The sequence below is a fragment of the Chrysemys picta genome, chromosome 6 (assembly GCF_011386835.1).
Source record: "Chrysemys picta bellii isolate R12L10 chromosome 6, ASM1138683v2, whole genome shotgun sequence".
Taxonomy (NCBI): domain Eukaryota; kingdom Metazoa; phylum Chordata; order Testudines; family Emydidae; genus Chrysemys; species Chrysemys picta.
The window spans coordinates 122,660,646-122,682,754 of NC_088796.1; the positions used below are offsets into that span (position 1 = coordinate 122,660,646).

At 50.8% G+C, this 22,109-nt stretch overlaps 1 protein-coding gene across 4 annotated transcripts in view; it reads left to right on the forward strand.

Annotated features, from left to right (window-relative positions):
- Positions 1–22,109, forward strand: part of FRMPD1 (FERM and PDZ domain containing 1) — a 67,666-nt gene that overhangs the window by 39,772 nt on the left and 5,785 nt on the right. For 2 of the 4 annotated variants that reach the window (XM_005309203.4, XM_065549763.1), the window contains exons 4-14: positions 58–160; positions 1,732–1,777; positions 5,243–5,350; positions 8,879–8,974; positions 10,180–10,305; positions 13,415–13,534; positions 14,455–14,591; positions 15,567–15,693; positions 16,325–16,420; positions 20,144–20,326; positions 21,500–21,647. In XM_005309203.4, the coding sequence (XP_005309260.2) occupies positions 58–160; positions 1,732–1,777; positions 5,243–5,350; positions 8,879–8,974; positions 10,180–10,305; positions 13,415–13,534; positions 14,455–14,591; positions 15,567–15,693; positions 16,325–16,420; positions 20,144–20,326; positions 21,500–21,647 (1,290 nt within the window). The remainder of the gene's footprint in view (positions 1–57; positions 161–1,731; positions 1,778–5,242; positions 5,351–8,878; positions 8,975–10,179; positions 10,306–13,414; positions 13,535–14,454; positions 14,592–15,566; positions 15,694–16,324; positions 16,421–20,143; positions 20,327–21,499; positions 21,648–22,109) is intronic. The other 2 variants (XM_065549761.1, XM_065549762.1) reach the window with 2 other exon arrangements.

Here is a 22,109-nt window from a genome sequence, read left to right on the forward strand (position 1 = left end):
CAAGCCATCGGGAAGCTGTTCGGAGCAAGTAACTGACCAGCTGCTGATCTCTGCTAGGAAGCACAGCCGACGGGAAGCTGCTGCCCGGCGATCATATCCTCACGATAAACAACGAAGCTGTGGAGGACATTTCTATTGAGCAGGCAGCTGATCTGTTAAGGTAGGATCCTGTGGATGGCACTGGCCGCTCCTGGAAACCAAAAGGGCAGATGGAGCTTGAAGAGCGAAGCTCTAGAACGCCAAACCCGCGGCTGCCTGGCAGCAATCGCAGTCCTGGCTTTTCACAGTGGAAATTCCACTGGTCGTTTCATAGCGAGTGCATCAGCCACAAGAGTGGGTTGTTTGTGAGTCTGAACACAGCTGTGCAAGAGAAACGCTTGTTTCCTGCGAATCTCTCTCTCGTGTTATGTGGGTTATGATAGTGCTGAGCCCACCCCCCGAGATCAGAGCCTCGTTCTGCTGCACGCAGTCACACTGTCCGTCTGTGAAGAGTGAATGTGTTAAGGTATCCCCTGTACAGTCACAGTTGCCTGTGGCTGTGGAAACAGCTTGGTGCTCCTGTCTGGGCGGCTCATTGGCTGCAGAGACGGAACGTGGGGCCTCTGGTTCTAGAAATATGATCATACAATCCTAGAATATCAGGGTTGGAAGGGACCTCAGGGGGTCATCTAGTCCAACCCCCTGGTCAAAGCAGGACCAATCCCCAGACAGATTTTTACCCCCGATCCCTAAATGGCCCCCTCAAGGATTGAACTCACAACCCTGGGTTTAGCAGGCTAATACTCATACCACTGAGCTATCCCTCCCCCCCAATATGAACTGCTGCTGCTGCTGCCGTCACCGCCGCCCACACTGGAGGACCAGCTACGGGTTAACCAAGGCTGTAAAACAGGCTCATCAACCTTTCTCTGTGGCCCAGCCACCACTAGAGGGGGACAGGGCTCCACACTGAGCGGGCATGGGTTACACTCTTGATTTTAAAAACTCATTAATGGTAAATGTCGCTGGCATGCCAGCTAATATTAACACAACTTCCTCAACAAAGCTGGTCGGAAAACAGTATTTCTGTTCCATGAGAAATTGACATTTGGGGGGTGAAAAATTGTTCCAAATTGAAACAAAGAGCTGAAATTTCCCATGGAACAAAAATTCCCAAAAACGTTGATTCCGGACCACGGAAATGTTTCATTTTGATAATGTCCAAACTTTATAATAGATAAAATATTCAATATAACTTACTATATTTAATGCATATGTGATAGATTCGATTTAATATAAATCAAAGTCCAAATGAAATTGATCAAAACAAAGTCAAGATGAAATGTTTTTACCTTCCTGAAACGGAACGTTTCTAAATTGTCACAACGAAACGAGAAAGTTACAGTTTTGTCAAAGTTGACACATTCCCAGAACTTTTCAGTTTTGGCGAAACTCCATCTTCCGATCTGACGGAAAACTCTTCCACCCAACATTTTTCAACCAGCGCTACTCCTAGCAGCGAAAGCATCTTTCTATTTAAGGTAGCCTGCACTGGGTGGAACAGAGTGGAAACCCCATCAGCCTTCTCTGTGACCATTGCCAAGCCAGTGCTCCTCCCTCCCACCCCGAGAGCTGGTAAAACAGAAACATGCAGGGGGCGGTATATGCTATACATTACTGGAATTGGTTCTTAGTCTGAAGGCAGCATTTTGTTTACTGCTACGCTCGGCTAATTGTATTTGTCTATTACAGGGAACCCGAAGACTCTCTCCTCCTTACTGTTCTGCGATGCACTTCGGTAAATTGAATTTCTCTAACCCTTTCACTAGCACTGCTCCTTTGCACCAGGACGTTGGCCCCAGGATGGGTAACAGGGCTGGGCCCACAAGTGGGGGAACGTACAGGGGCGCCTCGAGAATAACTGGCCCGTTTCAGAGCACAGCGAGGCTACGTGTGTAGTGTTGAGTGGTATATCAAAAGAGCTGTTACTCATTCTAACGCACACAGTTCTACACGCATCTCTTTGGGCCCTGGCGCTGCTCATGATGAGTTATTCCAGCAGCATTTCCTCACAGTTCTTCTGTTTGGGGGCAGTGTTGGGGGATCATCCCCCAGCCCTGCTGGCCTCAGGAAAGCTGCCAGAGGGAAGGACCCCTCTGCAGAGAGCCACAGGCCTCCACGTTGCTGCTGAGTCCCCGCAGTCCGATTCCTGGCTCCTTGGCAACGGGGCTGTGATGTCATGGACTCTCTCCCAGCGACTGCCCCAGAGCTCCCACGCAGGTGACGGGGTCCCATGGCAGCATTAACGTGCACTGGGGAGTCACGTGGATTTTGGGGGAGGGATGCTGCTGTGCCCGCCCCCTGCAGGGCCCCAAGAGCCACGGAGACGTGTGTTGGAGAGAGCTGGTGCAGGGGACGCGGGCGTGCCTTAGAGCTGATGCGCCACGTGCTTGTCGTGGAGTTAGGAGCTGGGGCCATGTTTGTTGTCTTGAATAGCAAGCCGGCACTTGTGCGCTCGCAGTAACGTTCCTGAACCAGAAAAGGCTGCCACGGTCTTGCGATCTCCCTGCGTCCAGGGGGCAGAGAAAAATGTCTGTCTGAAGATTCTGGCACTTCTGAGATGAGCCTGTTTTTTTTTTTTTTTACACCTGGGATAAGCCTAAACTCAGATCTCCCTGGGATGTGATCTTCTCTTCTTGCTATGTCCCAGTCCCTGACTGCCAGGGGAGGTCCTGCTGTCCTGCAGCGAGTGCTCGGCTGTGCAGTCAGGGAGCTCCGTAGTGGGACCCTGTGGCCAGGTGCCCTGTCACTGAATGCTACTTTAAAGCTATCGCGGTGGTCGAGCTGCTTTTTTTGAACCTATTGGTTCAATTTAAAGGTTAGTCCTTGCTGTCCGGGCGCTGTGTGATCGTCCAGCACAGCCTAAGGAGACGTCTCCTTGGAAAGGTGAATTCCTGAAGTGCGTGTTGCCGTTGGTTGTCTGGCCAATCTCAGATCTCGCTACGTTCAGCTGCTAAACCTCCTACCTTGTTTTCCCCTTCTACTGGGTGGTTCTGTGACTCACTCCTCCCCACCCCCCAGCCCCGAATCAGGAAGTTGGCTCTCACTCACTGTGTCCTCCTCCTTCCATTAAGGCTGAAGCTGTGTAGTACCCGGGCCTTAGGAAGAGAACTGAAGTGTTCTGTTAGAACCTTTGCGCTTATGGCTGATTCGTTTATTATGAGGAAATCTGGAAGGACGGACTGCCTCCCAGGATCGATTGACAGATGTACTAAAGCAGAGCTGCAAAGCAAGGACAAAATTGGGATTGTGCCTTTTATGGCTTCCTATGATGTATGAAGATGGCCTGAAGCGTTTGGGGGGTGGGGGTTATGTTTTTAAAAAAATCTTAGAAGTATAAAGAGTGTCAGGTCTCCTTTTCCCTGGATTTGCTGGCATCGTCACTAGAGCTCTCAGACTCAGAGCGTGAGGTTTCTCGGGCCTTTCCTGAAGATGGGATGGGGACGGAGTCTTTTATCAGACTTTTTTCTCCCACGTGTTTCTAGGGTGGTTGTTACGCAGGCATTGACGCAGCTTTAAGCAGGCTGAGGACACAGTCACTCCCTGCTCAGTTAATCTGGCTTCCCCTGCGTGGGATGTTAAAATCCTTCCAGGGCTTTGACTGGCCGTGGCCTCTTGCAAGAAAAATGGGGCAGACAAGACCTGAGCGCTTAACTTGTAAAACCAAGCAAAGGGAAATAATCCTTTTTTGAAAGAGAGAAGTGCGGCGAAAGGGACGGGAAATGTCTCGCAGGCCTTCACGCATCAGAAAGAGGCAACTAAGGCACAAACCCATTTTTGTTTTTCCTTTTCAGGTCACTTTAAGGACTCCTGCAAATACCCAAGATCAGCGTTGGTTAGTTGGGGCAGGCACTCGCCCCTAAAAGGCCTGCTGCCTACTGAGCGGAGAGGTACTGCCCCCGATCACCAGCTACGTAACAGCTCTGCTGGGGCCTCGTCTTTCGCTTGCCCTAGGCACGCTAGAAGTGATGGTTCAGGTCTCTGGGCCTCCACAGATGCACCCTGCAGTGTGTCTGTTCTCGTTCCCTGGCAGGACGCTGTACAGGTCCCATCGGGCTAGAGAATTACCTTGTTCACTTGGAGAAGAGGCTTTTCTCCAATAAACGAGATCATTCTGTAAAGCACTTACATGTAGTGGGAGTCTCATAGGAACATAGCAGCGTCCTGAGAGATTGCTATGCCAGATCAGATCAGTTAGGGGGATGCTAACACATACCCCCCCCCCTTTCACACACCCCAGTGCTCTTAGGAATTGTCACCATGTGAAAGTAAATAAGGTCAGTACTGGTGATTCAGCCTGCAAGTGAATTGTTTATCAGAGATCATATGCGGCGCCTAACCAGCTCGCTAGGCTCTCCATAAGCACAAACAATCGCCTCACCCTGGGGCTTGGCTACAGAATATCTGGAACATGGATACGTATGCACCGCTGTGGGCATGTTCTTAAATGTATGCAACTATCTAAAACCTATGTCAATTTACAGACTGCTGATTGGCTGTTGTCGAGTAACAGGACATCTTTGTGGTCATGTGACACCTTTGACAAAACCTTTCTAGATCAATGGTTGCCAGTCACTTCAGAGAGCTGGTCTACACTGGGGGGGGGAATCGATCCAAGATACGCAACTTCAGCTACGCGAATAGCGTAGCTGAAGTCGAAGTATCTTGGATCGAATTACCTGGGGTCCAGACGGCGCGGGATCGATGGCCGCGGCTCCCTCGTCAACTGCGCTACTGCCACTCGCTCTGGTGGAGTTCCGGAGTCGACAGTGAGCGCGTCCAGGGATCGATATATCGCGTCTTAATGAGACGCGATATATCGATCCTGGATAAATCGATTGCTACCCGCCAATATGGCGGGTAGTGAAGACGTACTCTGTGTGCCAGTAACACCAGCCTTATAAAAACCCCCTTCCCGGTGCTTTAAGGATGAGCCTCTATGGGAGACCCTGGATGCCCTGCAGGGTGAGCCTGGAGTAGGGGGCAGTCCAAATTCAATTGCAGGGTGCAGCATGACCAGTGACATGGGAGTCAACGGGCACTGGCTGGCAGCCCTGGGTGTTTCCGCTGGTTAGACTGGCCCGGGTTCCCCAAAGGACTGCGAATTCCTGTTCCGGGTCATGGAGACCTCCAACACGTGTGTCTTGTTCTCACGCTCAGCAGCGGCAGGTCACGTTACAAACACAGCGCTGTTGTTTTTCAGGGTGGTCCTAAGTCATCATTTCTTACGGCCGAGAAGAGGGCGCGGCTGAAAACGAACCCCGTCAAAGTGCGGTTTGCCGAGGAGGTGCTGGTGAACGGACACACTCAGGTCGGTGCGGTGCTGTATGAAATCGTTCACAAGAGTTGCTCAGCGGCGGTGCTGGCCGGCTCGAACTACGTTGAGCTAAATGGGCGAGCACATTGAGCGCAGTTAGGATGGCACAGATGCTGCCGAATTATAGAACAGAGTGAGCTCGTTCGACCTGGCATTCCCTTTGTTGTGTTTGGTTGTTTGTCTACACCGCGAGTGGCCAAGGAAAGGCCCAGGATTCAGGTTACTATATGTTGCTACCTTGAATGCACTGGAAACGGGTGCTGATTCCCGTAGTTCTTCCATGCTAAGGAAGTAACCTCGGTACCTCCTCCTGTCCCGTGGGGAACCGCGATCAAGTTTAATCAGTTGTATTGTCTATTGAATTTGGCATCATATGTTTCCTTAAAGGTGTGTTGACAAGTGATCTGATGTGACTGAATTGTGTTTTGTAGCTCTGCTGTAACTTGCCTAAGGACATGTCTACGTTTAGACGGCTACAGCAGCCTAGTGCTTCAGTGTTGATGCTACCTCTGCCTATGGGAGGGGGTCTCCCATCGGCGTATGTAGTCCACATCCCCCAGAGGCGGTAGGATGGCCAATGGAAGAATTCTGCCTTCCACCTAGCACTGTCTACACCGGGGTTAGGGCAGTATAGCTACATCTCTGGGGGGGGGCAGGATTTTTCACACCCCTGAGACAAGTAGTTATGCTGACGTAAATTCTCAGTGTGGACCAGTCCTAAGATGTCTGCAGGACTCAGACGTCTGCCTTCCTGATATTTCATTTACAGAAGTATCCAGTCGTCCTAGCCTGGCTTGAAATATGAAACGCACTTGGGTAGCTCAGTCATACAACAACGTTCAGTAACTGTACCATTTCAGGCAACTCGATACATACCGAGTATGCAGCATGTCTGTATCGCCGTCTGTCTGCAGCTCAGGCCAGGGAAATGTGGCAGAAAAGGATACCGAGTTGGAACGCTTGGGGGGCCATTCCTGGCTGTTAAAGGGAAATCATGTCATGTTTCAAAAAAATCTGTTCAATAGTTCTTCTTAAATTTGTCACAAGCAGGTTAGCGAAAGGACCATTTTTTGTGGCCCCAAGTTTGAAACTGGCTTCTCTCCCTTTTCCCTTCAGAACGCAGAAGTGCGTCTGAAGTGCCCCACGCCAGCCAGGCCCTTTCTCCCTTTCCAGAGTGGCTGCCCTTGTGGCCCATTTCCCCCAGTGCCGAGCTGATCTGGCTCAGCGGAGTACAGCACTGGCTCCCGGAAGGGGGCTCGGCCAGACGCACCCACCACCCCCGTGCCTCAGGTGTTGAACCCTTTGCGAACTCTGATGGCACCTAGTCCTGTCTCCCTTGGCACAAAGACAAAGAGGCTGCTGGAGAATCAATCCCTCTACAACTCTGGCTGCCCCCTGGGCATTTCCAGCCAGTTGGGCACGACCCTGGGCACACATTGCCAGCATGCTGGCCTTTGAGCACCTCAAACTGCTGTTTAAATCCCTAGCATCCCAACTGCCTGTTCCCCGAGGTCCCTCATAAAGAGATGTTCATACTCTGCTGGCCTATTGGACAGGAGAAAATTCTCCCCACCAATAAGGCTGCCAGTTACCTAGGCCTCTCCAGACACTGGAATTGTATCCTTCCTGCCAGCTGTTGCCAGATGTGCTGTGGTTTCTGCTGCCACTGAGGAAAGGGTCAGATCTAACCAGAGCAGGATCCCGATTCAGGAAAGCATCCCGGTTCGGTACACACTTAATCATGTGCAAACTCCTGGTCATAAATCTTAGGGACATCCAGTTTGCATTGCAATAAGTGCAAGATTTGTTTTGACAATGCCAGCAATGTGCTCCCTGAAGAGGCATTCCCAGGTGTGAAGCTGCAGCCCCGGCTTTCTGTGGAGTCATTTTGGAGATAGACGGCAGGAGAATCCATGAATTCCTCAGCCGTTAACCTTGTCATTTAAATGGCAACTAAGCCAGTAGTCTCCTGATATGTGCCGAGGCAAAATACGGTTGCATCCTCTGTTGTGAGCAAAACAATGGTGCAGTGAGACGCACTTCAAAACTAAACCAGGCTCTGCAGTGAAATAGCAACAAAACCGAAATGTGTATGGTATGTTTCTGCTTGCCTGAAAAGCAGCTCTCCGTGCAGCAGATCTATCCCTTCTACATTTCCATCCAAAAGTTGCCACTCCTTTCATAACGGTTAGTGTAATTCCAACGATTGCCTAGCCTTCTGCTTCAGGACCGGTACCGTTATTGTCCTCTTAATGGAAGGTTGCTAACTGAGCTAAACCCCATTTGGAAATAGCCCAAACGCTCCCTTATGCAGCTGAAATCTGAAACTCCAGTTCTAGAACAGGAATTATTGATGAGACCAAAAGCTTTCAAGCCTTCATTTCCCAGGGTAGATTTGGGTTCTATCCTCAGAGCAGAGCTCTGTGTGGGAAGACAGGTCATGCCAGGGTGAACATCAGTACATATTTTAGGTAGATTTGGAAGCTGTAGACCAAATCCTAAACTGGCGTAAATCGGTGTAGTGCCTCTGTAGTCAATGGAGCAATGACTGTTTACGTCAGTTGAGGAGCTGGGCCTACATTTTTAGAATTAATTTTTAAATAGTCTACAAGATTCTGCCAAGAAAGACTAAAATTATCAACTTGGCTGGAATACAGAGAGCCTACAATAATTGCTAAGGGTGGAACATAATCATTACACACGTTGAATGTAGCATCAGCAACAACGTGTGGTTTTTAATTTGTCCCCAAGCTCTGTATATAGATTCCAAGATGACTTGTGAGCTGATGTTACAAAACAACAGCAATGTCTTATTTCTGCCAGTAGCCTCACCGGACACTTTGGGTTAGATCCTCATCTGGTATAAACTGGCATCGTTTCACTGAAATCAATGGAGATATGTAACCCAATAGGTTTGATTTAATCAGAGAATCATAGACTATCAGGGTTGGAAGGGACCTCAGGAGGTCACCTAGTCCAACCCCCTGCTCAAAGCAGGACTAATCCCCAGACAGATTTTTACCCCAGTTCCCTAAATGGCCCCCTCAAGGATTGAACTCACAACCCTGGGTTTAGCAGGCTAATGCTCAAACCACTGAGCTATCCCTCCCCCCCCGGGATTTACCCAGCTGAGGGTCTGGCCTCTTGAGGCTAATGTGAGACCAGCAAAACTTGGCTCGATGACAGTAGCATAAATGTGTTCCCTTTTGCTGTAATAAATCATCATTCTTCGGTCCCCCAATAGGAACTGGACCAAATTCATTTTTGGTGGGACCCACTGATTTGAGTGGGATTTTTATCAGGGGTGAATTTGTCACTGGATGCCTCTTTTGTCCTTTGTCTCATAGCAGGATAATGCTAACATGTCGTGAATGGGGCTTTATTTCAAGGTGGAGAAAGTTTTGCATTTAAACCTGTATTTGTTGCATTACTAAAGATGAGCCCTTGATGCAGTCCCAGAATACCAAAAACCCTTGACCTACGGTGCTGACACTTGACCTCCCAGCTTGTTTTGTTGTGCAGGGGAATGCTCTTCTGTGCGTGCCGAATGTTCTCAAGGTGTACTTGGAAAATGGACAGACGAAGGCTTTCAAATTTGACACCACCACGACGGTGAAGGTATTGTGGCGTGGTTGGCTACCATTATTCCTCCATTTAATCTGTGCTACTTCACAAAAGGTAAAAATAGACCAGGAATTGATTGTCCGAGACGATCTAGAGAACCTGGACCCCCGATGGGTAGATACAAAGCTTACCAGATTTGGGGGGCAGGGAGTGAAGAATGGAAATAGGCTCTGGGCTTTTACAGCCCAATTTTTTTGGAGCTGCTCAACACCTAGGTTGACATAGAGCTGCAGGTGCTCAGCAGTTCGCAAATGAAGCCGTTAGGTTTTAAAATTGCTTAGGATAAACTCTAGCGGTACAGCAGGTATGAAAGATCTGCGGGCAGGCCTGGGAACGCATTGGGACTTCACCTTCAGCAGGGCAGTGGAGCGATAAGCATGGGAGAGTGACTGCTGTTCGTGCTGCCATTCACCCAAAGGAGGGTTGCTGAAATCGGTCCGCCTGGAAGGGCAGAGGCGAAGGGATAAGGGAGGTATAAAGGGATCAGGAAAGTAGAAGTCCAGAAGGAACTAATGAGGAACCTTGGAGCGAGAGAAGAGACAAGGTTAATGGCCTGGATTGGGTACCATGAGAACTTAGAATTAGAATCATAGAAGATTAGGGTTGCGAGAGACCTCAGAGGACATCTAGTCCAACCTCTGCTCAAAGCAGGACCAACCCCAACTAAATCATCCTTGAAGAGCTGGCGAAGATGCCAAGATCCCAAAGAGCCTGTCAAAGGAAGTATCCAAACGGTGGTAGTAAAATGAGCCTGTCGCTCCATCTGGTCTATAGTGGGTTGTGAGAAAACCATCACCACTGTGCCATGGAAGCGGGAGGGAGTCTCTCTGATCTCAAATGCAGCCCTTCCAGCTGAAAAGTCCATGATTAGCTTGCAGAGCTGTCGTTAGCATGCTGGAATTTAGCGCCTCTTCATTAATATCCAATTCCGTTACGTATCCTAGTGATGCCCGGCTGTTGTGTTTAAAATGCCTGAAAGCAGATTGTCCCTTGTGTCTTCCACAAGGGGGGAGGGATAGCTCAGTGGTTTGGGCATTGGCCTGCTAAACCCAGGGTTATGAGTTAAATCCTTGAGGGGGCCATTTAGGGATCTGGGGCAAAAATCTGTCTGGGGATTGGTCCTGCTTTGAGCAGGGGGTTGGACTAGATGACCCCCTGAGGTCCTTTCCAACCCTGAGATTCTGTGATTCCATTGGCAGGACATAATCCTCACCTTGAAAGAGAAGCTCTCCATCCAAAGCATTGAGCACTTCGCCCTGGCCTTGGAAGAACAGTACAACATTTCTAAGATCTACCTGCTGCACGAGGACGAGCTCATCGAGCAGGTCAGTGCTTCCTGTGGAGCTCCTGCCATGCCTGTCTGAGCAAGGCAGCCTTTGTCATGCAACCCGCTCAGAAAAGAGCCCTTGCCCAGCGGCTGACGTTTCCCTGGACACATCTCCAAGGATGCCCAGGTTGTGCAGACGGGATGGGGGAGGTAGTGTTGGGTGGCAGGAAGGGGATTTGGTGGGTTGGGAGAAGGAGGAGGTCAGTGGCTGAGTGCGAGACCTGATCGTGAGCTCCCGCATCAAACTGGGGATTCGGAGCGGCTTTGCCTCCCCAGAGACGCCGCCGTCCTAGTTCTGCCTGTCCCACGCGCGCTAAGTAGTGACGGCACGGCAGCCTGGCCTTGCTGCTCTGGTGACGGACCCGAGAAACAGCACCGCCAGAGTGAAAACGTTCGTAGCACCTCGCTCCGTTCCTGCAGATGGCAACGGGCAGCTCTCGTGGCCGGCTTGTTTTGCTGACGCTTCTTCCTGGTGCCCTTGTTTCGTAGCAATAAGGCCATGTAATCTGAACCCCTGCATATCACAGGCCGTTCAGTGTCACCAAGATACCCCTAAACTGAGCCCAAAAGCTTCAGTTAGACTAAAGCATTTCAGGCCTCAGGCCATCATGCGCCCCAGGCAGAGAAGAGGAGAGGCCAAGCAGCAGCAATGGCAGGGAATACATTGTGTGTGGTGTGCCCAGATGATCCCAGCAAGTGGTCCGTGGTGCAGGCTGCAAAGGGAGGTGAAAAGCCCCCAAGGTCCCTGCTAATCTGACCTCGAGGAAAATTCCTCCTCGACCCCAGACTAGGTGATCATCTTGACCCTGGACATGTGAGCAAGACCCACCAGCTCGGCATCTAGTAAGAGGATTTCCCTAGACCACCTCTGAGCACTGGCCTGCCCTGTCCAGTGTGGCCAATCCCTGCTCCTTCAGAGGTGCCCTTTTCTGGAGGCCCAGTTATCTGGGACTATATAAAAAGAAATTGAGGCTGCGGTTTTCCAAAGCAGTCGGCGAGGGGTTGCCTGGCTGGGCTTCCCTTTGAAGTCAATGGGAGTTTTGCCCCGGCAGAGTTAGGCCAACCCTGAGCGCTATTTGCAAATCCCACCCCTAGCATTTCTATTTCTTGTCTTTATTTCCCAGGTACTTTATGTTCCTAACTTTGAGCTAAGACTCTGAGCAGCCCTTCCTCACTCCCGGACATCTCCCCAGTCAGGGAGACAGGCGCAAGATGTGGAGGCTCACTCGTTAAGATCCCATTACTAAATACCAGGCATACGTCGCTTTGGGACCTTCTCTTTCCAGCCAGTTGTGGGTTTATCCAAAATCAAATATGCTAATATAATCCAGTGACTTTCAGGTTTAGTTGACATTTCGGTAGCACAAATAGCATTTTAATCTCCTCTGTCTTTTTTTTTTTTTTAAGTGCTTTCCTCTGTTGTCATAGTAGGGCCATGTGATCAGTCTCTGTGTAAGCGGGGGAATGGTCCCGCTATTGGGGGGAACTTTCCTGGCTTCTGCACTACCCTGGTGAAGTGGGCTAGCGAAAGGATCTGAGTCTCGCTTCTACTTCCTTTACCCAGAGGCCTCCCTGCCCTTGAGGGCTCCCCTTCCACTCTCCTGTGTGGCAGAGTCCTCGTAACCCCAACAAGGCTGGGCCCAGGATTCCTGGGGGGCTCAACCCCCAACCCTGCTATGGTCACCTAGGACAGGGGCTAGGGTGTCCCCACTCCGGGGTACTCTCTCTGCACTGGGCACCTCCCTGACCCACTGATCATTTCATACAATTTAAAGCAAATACAAGTTGTTTAATTAACAATTAATCTAAAGAAAAGAATAAGGAAAAATGGGAGTGGTTAAAGGAAAACACATCACCCTGCTCTGTGGCAGGGAACATCACAAACAGTGTCTCTGGAACGTCAGGGCAGTTCGCAGTCTGTTCCTTGTAGGTCCCAGATTTCCTTCTCAGGCCCTGGCTCTGCTGCAGGGATGCTGCGGGTTGGACACTTGCAATGGTGGTGGCCACACACCTCCGGGCTTTGAGTGGTGGGACCCTTCTTCCCAGCATCAGCCCCTTGTCAGGTTACGGTCCCCCTCCAGGTCTGGCCTGCAAGGGCCCTTGGCTAGGGGTGTCTTTCTGTGCTGGGCCCTTTGCCCAAGGTCCCCACCTGGGCTGGCCCCACTTGGTCACCACACCTGGCTCTGTGGCTGCAGCTCTGCTCTCAGCACAGGATCTGCTCTCCCTGGGCTGCGTCTCTGGCTCTGTGGCTGCGCCTCTGGCCCCTCTGGGTCTGGCCCGGTTCTGCTCTCCAGCTCAGCTTGGCCCCTGCTTTCCCCTTAGCGTGGCCCCACTCAGTCTGAGCCAGGCAATTCCCGCTCACACAGAGGACAGGACCCCCCTGGCCTCCTGTCATGCTGACTAGCCTGCCCGCCCTGTCAATCAGGCTGACCTGGAGCATTGGCCTCTCGCCATTGTTCCTGGGGACTGTCAGTCTCAGGGTCCTGTTTTCCCATGGACCCTTCCCCTTTCAGTGCTGGGAGCTAGCCAACCAAAACACCCCACTGAATGTTAGTAAGGGGGCAACAGTCCCCTTACATCTGGTTTGTAGCATTACATATTCACAAGATTTATATTTATGACACTGAGACCAGGTGTAGGTCCTTTGCCCCAACTTGTTATTGTCCCAGCTGAAATAGTGTGAGTGGATTTGGACTAGCTGTTGTGCCCGGATCCCAATTAAACGGTAACCTCGCTGGGGCAGAGCCTATCTCTGTGCAACGGTGCAGCACCTAGGGCTCTGGGCACAGCCCAGTGCAAATCAATCATCTTAATGGCTTTTCTGGGAGGTTGTGGAGTCTTTAATGAAGTTCTGCAGTGGAGTAGCCTCCACTTCATCTGACTTTACTTCTCATGTTGCTTCCCTCCCAAAGAGTCACTCGTGCCTCCTTGTCACTAGAGTGAGTGGCCGACTTGCCCCCAATCCAGACGCCGAGTCCTTTGTTCTGTAGCGTGTGAAGGGCTGCCCTGTGCCACTTCTTTGCACCTGCTGGTCAAGCATGGGTTTATTCAACGAGGGATTCGAGGAGCTGCTATTGTTTAACGCAGTTTTATTTTGTTCGTTCCAGGTGGTCCAAAGGAAAGACTCCCATGATTACCGGTGTCTCTTCAGAGTCTGCTTTATCCCTAAGGATCCATTGGACCTCCTACAAGAAGATCCAGTTACCTTTGAATACCTTTATTTGCAGGTAAAAATGGAACGTCCCATACTGTATTGATAACCCTTTGTGTCCTAAGGCCTTGCCTCCCATTTAAGGTAAAGTGTGATACACCTCTACCCTGATATAACGCGACCCGATATAACATGAACTCAGATATAATGCAGTAAAGCTGTGCACTCCGGTGGATCAAAGCAAGTTCGATATAACGCGGTTTCACCTATAACGCGGTAAGATTTTCTGGCTCCCGAGGACAGCGTTATATCGGGGTAGAGGTGTATTTAAATCACTATTGTTAAACTGGTGCCAAAAACTGCGTGGACATTATCTGGCTCTGAGTGGCTTAGTGATTCCTAATCTGAGCCTTGACTTGTTAATTACTTGCGCCCTTCGCAGGCGCCGACTCCGTGGGTGCTCTGGGGCTGGAGCACCCACGGGGAAAAATTAGTGGGTGCTCTGCACCCATTGGCTGCCAAGCTCCCGTCACCTCCCCCCACCTCATCCTCCTCCCCCACCCCGAGTGCGCCACATCCCCGCTCCTCCGCCTACCTCCCAGTGCTTCCCGCCAGCCGCCGCCAAACAACTGTTTGGTGGCGTGCTGGAAGGAAGTGGGAGGAGCAGGAACGTGGCGCGCTCAGGGGAGGAGGCAGGGCCGGGGCGGGGATTTGGGGAAGGGGTTGGAATGGGGGCAGAGTTGGGGCAAGGACTTTGGCAGGGGTGGGAAGGGGTGTGGCAGAGGCGGGGTCACATGGAAGGGATGGAGTGGGGGCGGGTCTGGGGGCAGAGTGGGGGTCAAGCACCCAGGGGAAAGCGGGGAAGTCGGCGCCTATGGCGCCCTTCACATATGAATCAAAAATGGTTGAGCCAGGCAAAAGGGGACACCCAAGCAAAGTCATTCTTCCTCTTTGCCGTGCCCCCTGCGTGTGTTAACCAGGCTGTGTCCGTTCCAGAGCTGCAGCGATGTGCTTCAGGAGCGATTTGCTGTCGAAATGAAGTGCAGCGTGGCCCTGCGCCTGGCAGCGCTGCATATACAAGAGCGGATTTACGCTTGCGCCCAGCCGCAGAAAGTCTCTTTCAAATATATAGAGTAAGTGGAAAATTCTCTGCCGTTCTAGCTGACCCACGACCCTTATATCTTTTGTACTGGGGCTGTGATAGGCACCAGAGAAATGGAAAGTGGCTAGGTCAGGGCAGTGGTAGTCGATTGGAATGTGCTTTGTCCTTGTTGTTTAATACCGATTCCAGATATTGGTTGTGCAGATCCTTTTAGAGATAGATGCACAAAACCAACTCTCTCATATCTCCCTTCTAAACTGCTCGCACGGTGTAACAGCTAGAAATGTCAGCCAGTGGGCCTCTACAGCAGCACTACTGTAACGTGTTAGGTGGTTATTGTTGCACGGGGCAGGATTTCATTTAAATAAAGGTTGCCTCTTGCCGGCGTGTTTATTGGGAGTTCTGAGTGCAGTAGCCAAAGTCATAACTGCCCAGGAATGGCCCCCAGCCAATCTATAGCGTGCGTGTCCCCTTCCTAGGCAGACACGCTCATTGCGTGGGTTGTTCTGGTAAAACAACCTCGCTCCTAAAAATTGTAAAGGGGCCATTGTTAAGTAATAGCCCAGACGTTTGTAGCTTAATACCTGCAGCCCCAGTTGGGTTATCTGTTCACTTCTGTCACTGACTTATTATTTATAGTCAAATATGCCATGCCCCGACTAACAAAGGAATAGACAGGCGCATCAAGAGAAAACTCCATGATGTGCTTAATTAGCAAGTAATACTTATTACGTTGGAAAAATTCTCCATTGGAACAACTGGCCTCTAATCTTAGACTGGCGGGAACTGTTAACCCAAAAGACACCAAAATATAATAATCTTTTAAGCAAAGCAAAGTGCACTTTACGAACGGAATCCTCAGTCCATAGATTGAGGCCAGAAGGGACCATTATAATCACCTAGTCTGACCTGTATGACATAGGCCAGAGAAACTCAGCCAGGAATTTGTGCAACAAGCCCGTAATTTCTTTTTGAGCCATACCCATCTGCTCTGTCTTCATGGCAGGAAAGACTGGGGCATAGAAAACTTTATATCTCCGACTTTACTCCGAAACATGAAAGGCAAAGACATCAAGAAAGCCATCAGCTTTCACATGAAAAGGAACCAAATCTTACTGGACCCGAGACAAAAGGTAGAACCTATGCATGTGTGTGAGGTCACTCAATGAAAGCCATCCGGCTTGGCCACTGAGCCCAGCCTCAGTGGGACTGAGCCAAGATGGTTTTAGCACCATGCTCTACACCAGCCTTCTCCAGCTGGGGTCCTCCCAGCCTTGCTACTGCATTTTATTTGGTCTTCATGGGGGCTGCATTGCACCTCTTTACTCTTCTTGCTCAGTCCCCTCTCCTTTGGTACAGCCATTTCTCCCAGCATTAGCATTGCTTGTGCACTGCTTCTGCAGGTCTAGACCAGCCCTTGTCAACAGGGTTGTCCGAGATGGGAGCCAGAAGTCACAAAGTTGGGTCTCCTCCTAAGCAGATTATTCCCAGGGACCCCCTGGACTGCCAGCTTTGCCTTAGTGTGCCCTGGACCTGAATTCTTGCCTGCTGTGCATAGGAGGAGGGCAGTCATCTAGTCAGAGGTTGTTTTTTCTGTCTGTGTGTGTGTGTGTGTGTGTCTCAAATCCATCCAGTCCTGTGCATTGTACACGTCTGGTTAGATCCAAATAAACAAATTAGAAACCCCTTTACCCACACGCCCAACTTGTCCCAGTGGTTGGTTTGTAACTTTCTCAGCAATATTTCTTTTCTTTAAAATCCAAGCACGTCCTCTCGGCCACACAGGTGCGTCTGAGCTACCTGCAGATACTTGGAGACCTGAAAATGTATAGCGGGAAAATCTTTAATGCCACCCTAATGGTATGTGCATTCATTTGTCTGTGATTTTGGCAAATCTTTGTGTTTTCTCTGGCCATCCCTTCTGTGTGTTGTGTTACCATGCTGTGGGAAACAAACTCGTGCAATGGGAGACATTTTTAGCACTATGCTGAAACTGACCAAGCCTCGTCTTGATTAAAGCGCACTTTCTGTAAAGCAGAATGTCTAATTTTTTTAACAGCTGAGAGTCAAAAACAACCCATTAACTTGCTGCTGGGGTATCTCCCCCAGATTTGTTCTGCCAGCAACACTCGCTTTATCACCCATTAGTCGTGTTTGCCCTCAACCACCTTCATGCTTTCTCCCAGTTCCGCATCAGAGCAGCTCCCTGGAACAATCCGTAAAGCTTCCCCATGTCTTCCTTCACATCCCTCCCCTGCACTCCCGTCTGCCACGGACCGCTCCCCATGGGGAGTGTTGGCGCTTCTGCTTCAACCAAACGTGCGCATTTCTCTTGGGCCCTTTCCAGCAGTCGCATTCTAACTCCTGGGTCAGAGCCTCAGCCAATGCGAACCAGCATAGCTCCTTTGAAGTCAAGACCATAAAACCATTCACTGAGGAGCCTTTTATTTATGTGTTGTTAAAAAACACAGGTGTGGCATTCAGTGTGGGTCTTGTGGATCTTCAGATGTGATTGGTCCATTGTTCCATGGGCAGGTTCTAATGCCCTTTGAAGATCTGAGAATATTTTAAATGCCATTAAAAAAAATACACTGATGTTGGTTTGGGCCAAGATTTAACCTCCCCTGAAAATGGATGAATCAGCAGTGTGCCCTTGTTGCCAAGAAGACTAATGACATATTGGGCTGCATTAGTAGGAGCATTGCCAGCAGATCGAGGGAAGTGATTATTCCCCTCTATTCGGCACTGGTGAGGCCACATCTGGAGTATTGCGTCCAGTTGTGGGCCCCCCCACTACAGAAAGGATGTGGACAAATTGGAGAGAGTCCAGTGGAGGGCAACAAAAATGATGAGGGGGCTGGGGCATATGGCTTATGAGGAGAGGCTGAGGGAACTGGGCTTATTTAGTCTGCAGAAGAGAAGAGTGAGGGGGGATTTGATAGCAGCCTTCAACTACCTGAAAGGGGGTTCCAAAGAGGATGGAGCTCGGCTATTCTCAGTGGTGGCAGATGACAGAACAAGGAGCAATGGTCTCAAGTTGCAGTGGGGGAGGTCTAGGTTGGATATTAGGAAACACTATTTCACTAGGAGGGTGGTGAAGCACTGGAATGCGTTACCTTGGGAGGTGGTGGAATCTCCATCCTTAGAGGTTTTTAAGGCCCGGCTTGACAAAGCCCTGGCTGGGATGATTTAGTTGGGGTTGGTCCTGCTTTGAGCAGGGGGTTGGACTAAATGACCACCTGAGATCTCTTCCAACCCTGATATTCTATGATGTTTTCCCTTTGAAAGAAGGTCTCCTGACATAAGGCATGACCCAACCTTGCCTGACACATGGGATTGAATCAAGGACCTCCAGAGCTAAGAGCAGAACTGCCACAGTTTATGCTAGAGAGCCAGGTTCTAGAGCTGGCAGCTGTGATGCTCATGTCCTCTGAGTACCAGGTGGAGACGGGGGCCTGGAATGAACACTCACCAGCAGGGCCGTCCCTAGGGGCGTGGGGGGCCCGGGACATTGGTGGCGAGTTTCTAATCTGCTAGAGGATATTCTTCCCTCCCCACCCCTGCTCTGCTTCTTTCCGCTCCCCTCTTCCCTGCCCAGTTCCGCCCCCTCCACCAAGCGCGCTGCGCCCTCGCTCCCCCCCCCCAGCACCTTCTGACCCCGCGAAACAGCTGATCCGCAGCAGGCACTGAGAGAGGGGGGAGGTGCTGATCGGCGGGGCCTGTCGACGGGCAGGAGGCACTGGGGGGAGGAGGAGGTTCCAGTAGGGGGGCTACTTCTCGCCCCCCCCCGCCCTTCTGCTCGCCCGCCCGTTTGCCTCCTCACCCTGCTCGCCCACCCGCCTCACCTCGCTGCCTGCTTCCTGCGGGGCCCCCCAAAGCGCGGGGCCCGGGGCAGTCCCCCTGATTCGCCGTACCCAAGGGACGGCTCTGCTCACCAGTGGATTACTATTGCTCTATCCATATTCACGCTGAGTAGGATGAGTTGAACATTTTCCATCTCTAGCCTGTCCATGGAAAATTGGGTTTTTGATTAAATTAAATGTTTCCAGAACAGTGTCTGTTTTCTGTGGGGAAATGTCAATATTTCATAATAGATAGATTTTCTTGGGCAGTAGGGGACTAAAACGTTTCACAGCACAGAACTCTTGTTCCCCTCCCCCCGACGCCAGCTCCAGGAGAGCGGAGGGTGTAGCGATGCGCCTGGGCGCTGATCACCCCAGTGAGCGCCTCTGCCATGAGATTGACGGGGCAGCCACGTTGGGGGGAAGGGGGCTCCGTCCTGTCTCTCGAGCGGCGGAATGTCTTACAAATGGATCGTTAGAATCTGGGGGGGTGTCACTTAACAGGATGTAGATGCCCATGGGAGGGAGATCCCAGTAATCCTCTCTCCTTGGTGAGCCACCTTGGGGCTGACAAGCCCCAGGTTCTCAGCACTCGGTGCCGAAGCCCGCAGTCCATCCGACAACCAGCTATGGTAAATGAAGGACCGACAGAAAGATGCCCAGCATTTTATTCCCACAAGGGACAGGGGTAAATTAAAAGATGGGGATGGGAGCAGGCAAAGGAAGCCAGGATGTTAAACACATGATCTTGCAACAACAACCCCTAAAGTCCCACCAGACCCAATGGATCTAATGAAAGAGCCCCACCTGCCCAAGTGTGGGCAGTGGGGCTGGAGCTCCATGTGGTGGGCTGGTGTCCCTTCCCGGGAGACCAACAGCTCTCCGTCAGCTCAACGGAGGCCCTGGCAACCTCGAGCCCTGGCCATCCTCCACCGGCTCCGTGTCTCTCTCCACCACAGCAGGTGGGCAGGCCTGGTGCTGGCAGAGTGAGGGGCAGAAAAGGGGACATTTCCCCCCCCCCAAGAAAAGATCTTCAGGGGGCCCCTGATTGTTTGTCAGAAAGGCCAAACTATGTGCAAAGGTGTCCAGAGTTAGCCAGCGGAACAGCAGGTTGGAGAGTCTTCATCCTTTATAGAAATTCTAAATCACAGCAAAATACCAGCCACAGTTGCCACATTTTACTGTTTTAAACACTTAAAAGCCCCGATTTTCCAGGAGTCGAACTAGCCTTTGGCCTTCTGGAAGGTGGCTTGTTGTTTGAATACCCACTCCCCCCCCCCCCCCCCACGGTACGGGAACCCTAGAACCGGCCCTGCAGCTGGGAGGATCCTCCCAGCACGGATAGGCAGCTAGCCCTAGCGTGGCCAGCTGCCCAAGTACAATGCTGTCCGATCCTGTGGGTATGTACGCAGGCAGCTAGCCTGAGCCACCGCCCGTGCCACCGCAGCCACACTGCTATTTCTAGCACGCTAGCTCGCCTCCGTCCAGCCGTGCAGGGTAGCACCCTCCCAGTGACCGTGTAGATGTACCAGGTGAGGCAGGCAGCCTCCATCTCACTTTAGTCTCTGTCTCTGGAGCTACCCACTAGTCAGGTTCGGGGGCCAGTAAAAGTTGGCCGCTTCCCCTAATTGAAACGTGCCAAGCCGTAACGCACAACTCAGGATTCTACGTCCCGCCTTGTCACGAGGTTCCTGTTTAGATTGCTATTAAGGCTGGATTCTAACCCACCTTTCTCCGGTAGCTACAGGACAGGGAATCGTATGTCGCCTTGCTGGTCGGAGCTAAGTACGGAATCAGCCAGATTATCAATAACAAGCTCAACATCATAAGCCCCCTGGCAGAGTTTGCTAACATCGGCAGGCTAGAGCTTACCGAAGAGTCTGAGAAAGCGAGCATGGTAAAAATCTACCTTCAGGATGTGAAGGTAATTGCAGCTTCAAATGAGGCGTGTGTCGGGAGAGTTGCTCTTCCATCTTCTCAACGATCTGACAGTCTAATTCAGGGGTTGGCAACCTTTTAGAAGTGATGTGCCGAGTCTTCATTTATTCACTCTGATTTAAGGTTTCGCGTGCCAGTAATCGGGGCGGCTCCAGGCACCAGTGCAGCAAACGCGTGCCTGGGGTGGCAAGCCCCCGGGGGCGTCCTGCCGGTCGCCATGAGGGCGGCAGTCAGGCTGCCTTCGGCGGCATGTCTGCGGGAGGTCCACCGGTCCCTCGGCTTCGGCGGCAATTCGGCGGCAGGCACGCCAAAGCCGCCGAATCCACGTTACCAGCGGACCTCCCGCAGGCATGCCGCCGAAGGCAGCCTGACTGCCGTGCTTGGGGCAGTGAAATACATAGAGCCGCCCCTGCCAGTAATACATTGTAACTTTTTTAGAAGGTCTCTTTCTATAAGTCTATAATATATAACTAAACTATGGTTGTATGTAAAGTAAATAAGGATTTAAAAATGTTTAAGAAGCTTCATTTAAAATGAAATTAAAATGCAGAGCTCCCTGGACCAGTGGTCAGGACCCAGGCAATGTGAGTGCCACTGAAAATCCGCTCGCGTGCCGCCTTTGGCACGCGTGCCATAGATTGCCTACACCTGGTCTAATTGAATTCTTAATGCTAGTAAAGACAGCGACACGTTTGTTTTGCTGTTTCTGTTATCTTCATAAATGCAGTGGTGGGACTTTTTTCCTAGTTACTTTTATAGTATATCGCTGGCTATCATGACCAATGTGCTTTAACACTGAATTGTCTCCGAGTGCCTAACCATTTGACACGCTAGCAGACTGTATTTATCAGAGCTTAACTGTCCCTTGACAATTCTTGTAAGGTAAAATATTTTGCACTGGATACAATGCAAAGGGAGACAGGAGAGCCATTAGAAAAGATGCAGCCCGGTCAAGGAAAATGAGATTCCTTTTAAAAATATTTGGCTGGTTCTTCGTCAGTAGGACACTGGGCATCAAAGAAAAATCTGTTTTCCCTTCCTCCTTGTGGCCCACTCTGTAATTCACCTCTCCGTATCTGGGAGATGGGGAATGTCCTTTTATTTAGTGTACATCTCTGCAGGTCACGTAGGGGGCCTAACACATTTTTTTTCATTACAGTTGCTGACGCTGATGCTAGAATCAAACAGTGCCAAGGATCTCGCCTGCCTCATTGCAGGTTACTACAGGCTGTGTGTCGACTCGGGCATCACCATATTCATGTGGGGGGAGGCTAAGCAGCAGGCCCACCGCATCTCCACGGAAGAAGGTAAGAACTAGTCGCCTTTTTCAACAAAGGGTGGCGAGTTGACTAATCACTTAGGAGCATCTGTCACCGTAGACACAGGTCAGGTGCAGAGTTTTCTCCTAGGAAGTTAGTCCCCTCTTGAGCCCCATCTCACGGCTCCCAACTCCTTGAAGCTATTGGAAAGACTGTTCTCTTTCTGCTTACCCTGGAAGCTACTTGGGGCGGGGACTGTGCCTTTGTTCTGTGTCTGTACAGCACCTGGCACAGTGGGACCTGGTCCATGACGGGGGCGCCTAGGCACTACTGCAATACAAAGAAATAATAGTAATGATTATCATTATAATAACAATAATAAGCCACACATAGGAGAGGGTTCAAAGAAGAGCCACGAGAATGATTAAAGGATTAGAAAACCTGCCGTGAAGTGATAGACTCAAGGAGCTCGATTTATTTAGCTTAACAAAGAGGTTAAGGGGTGACTTG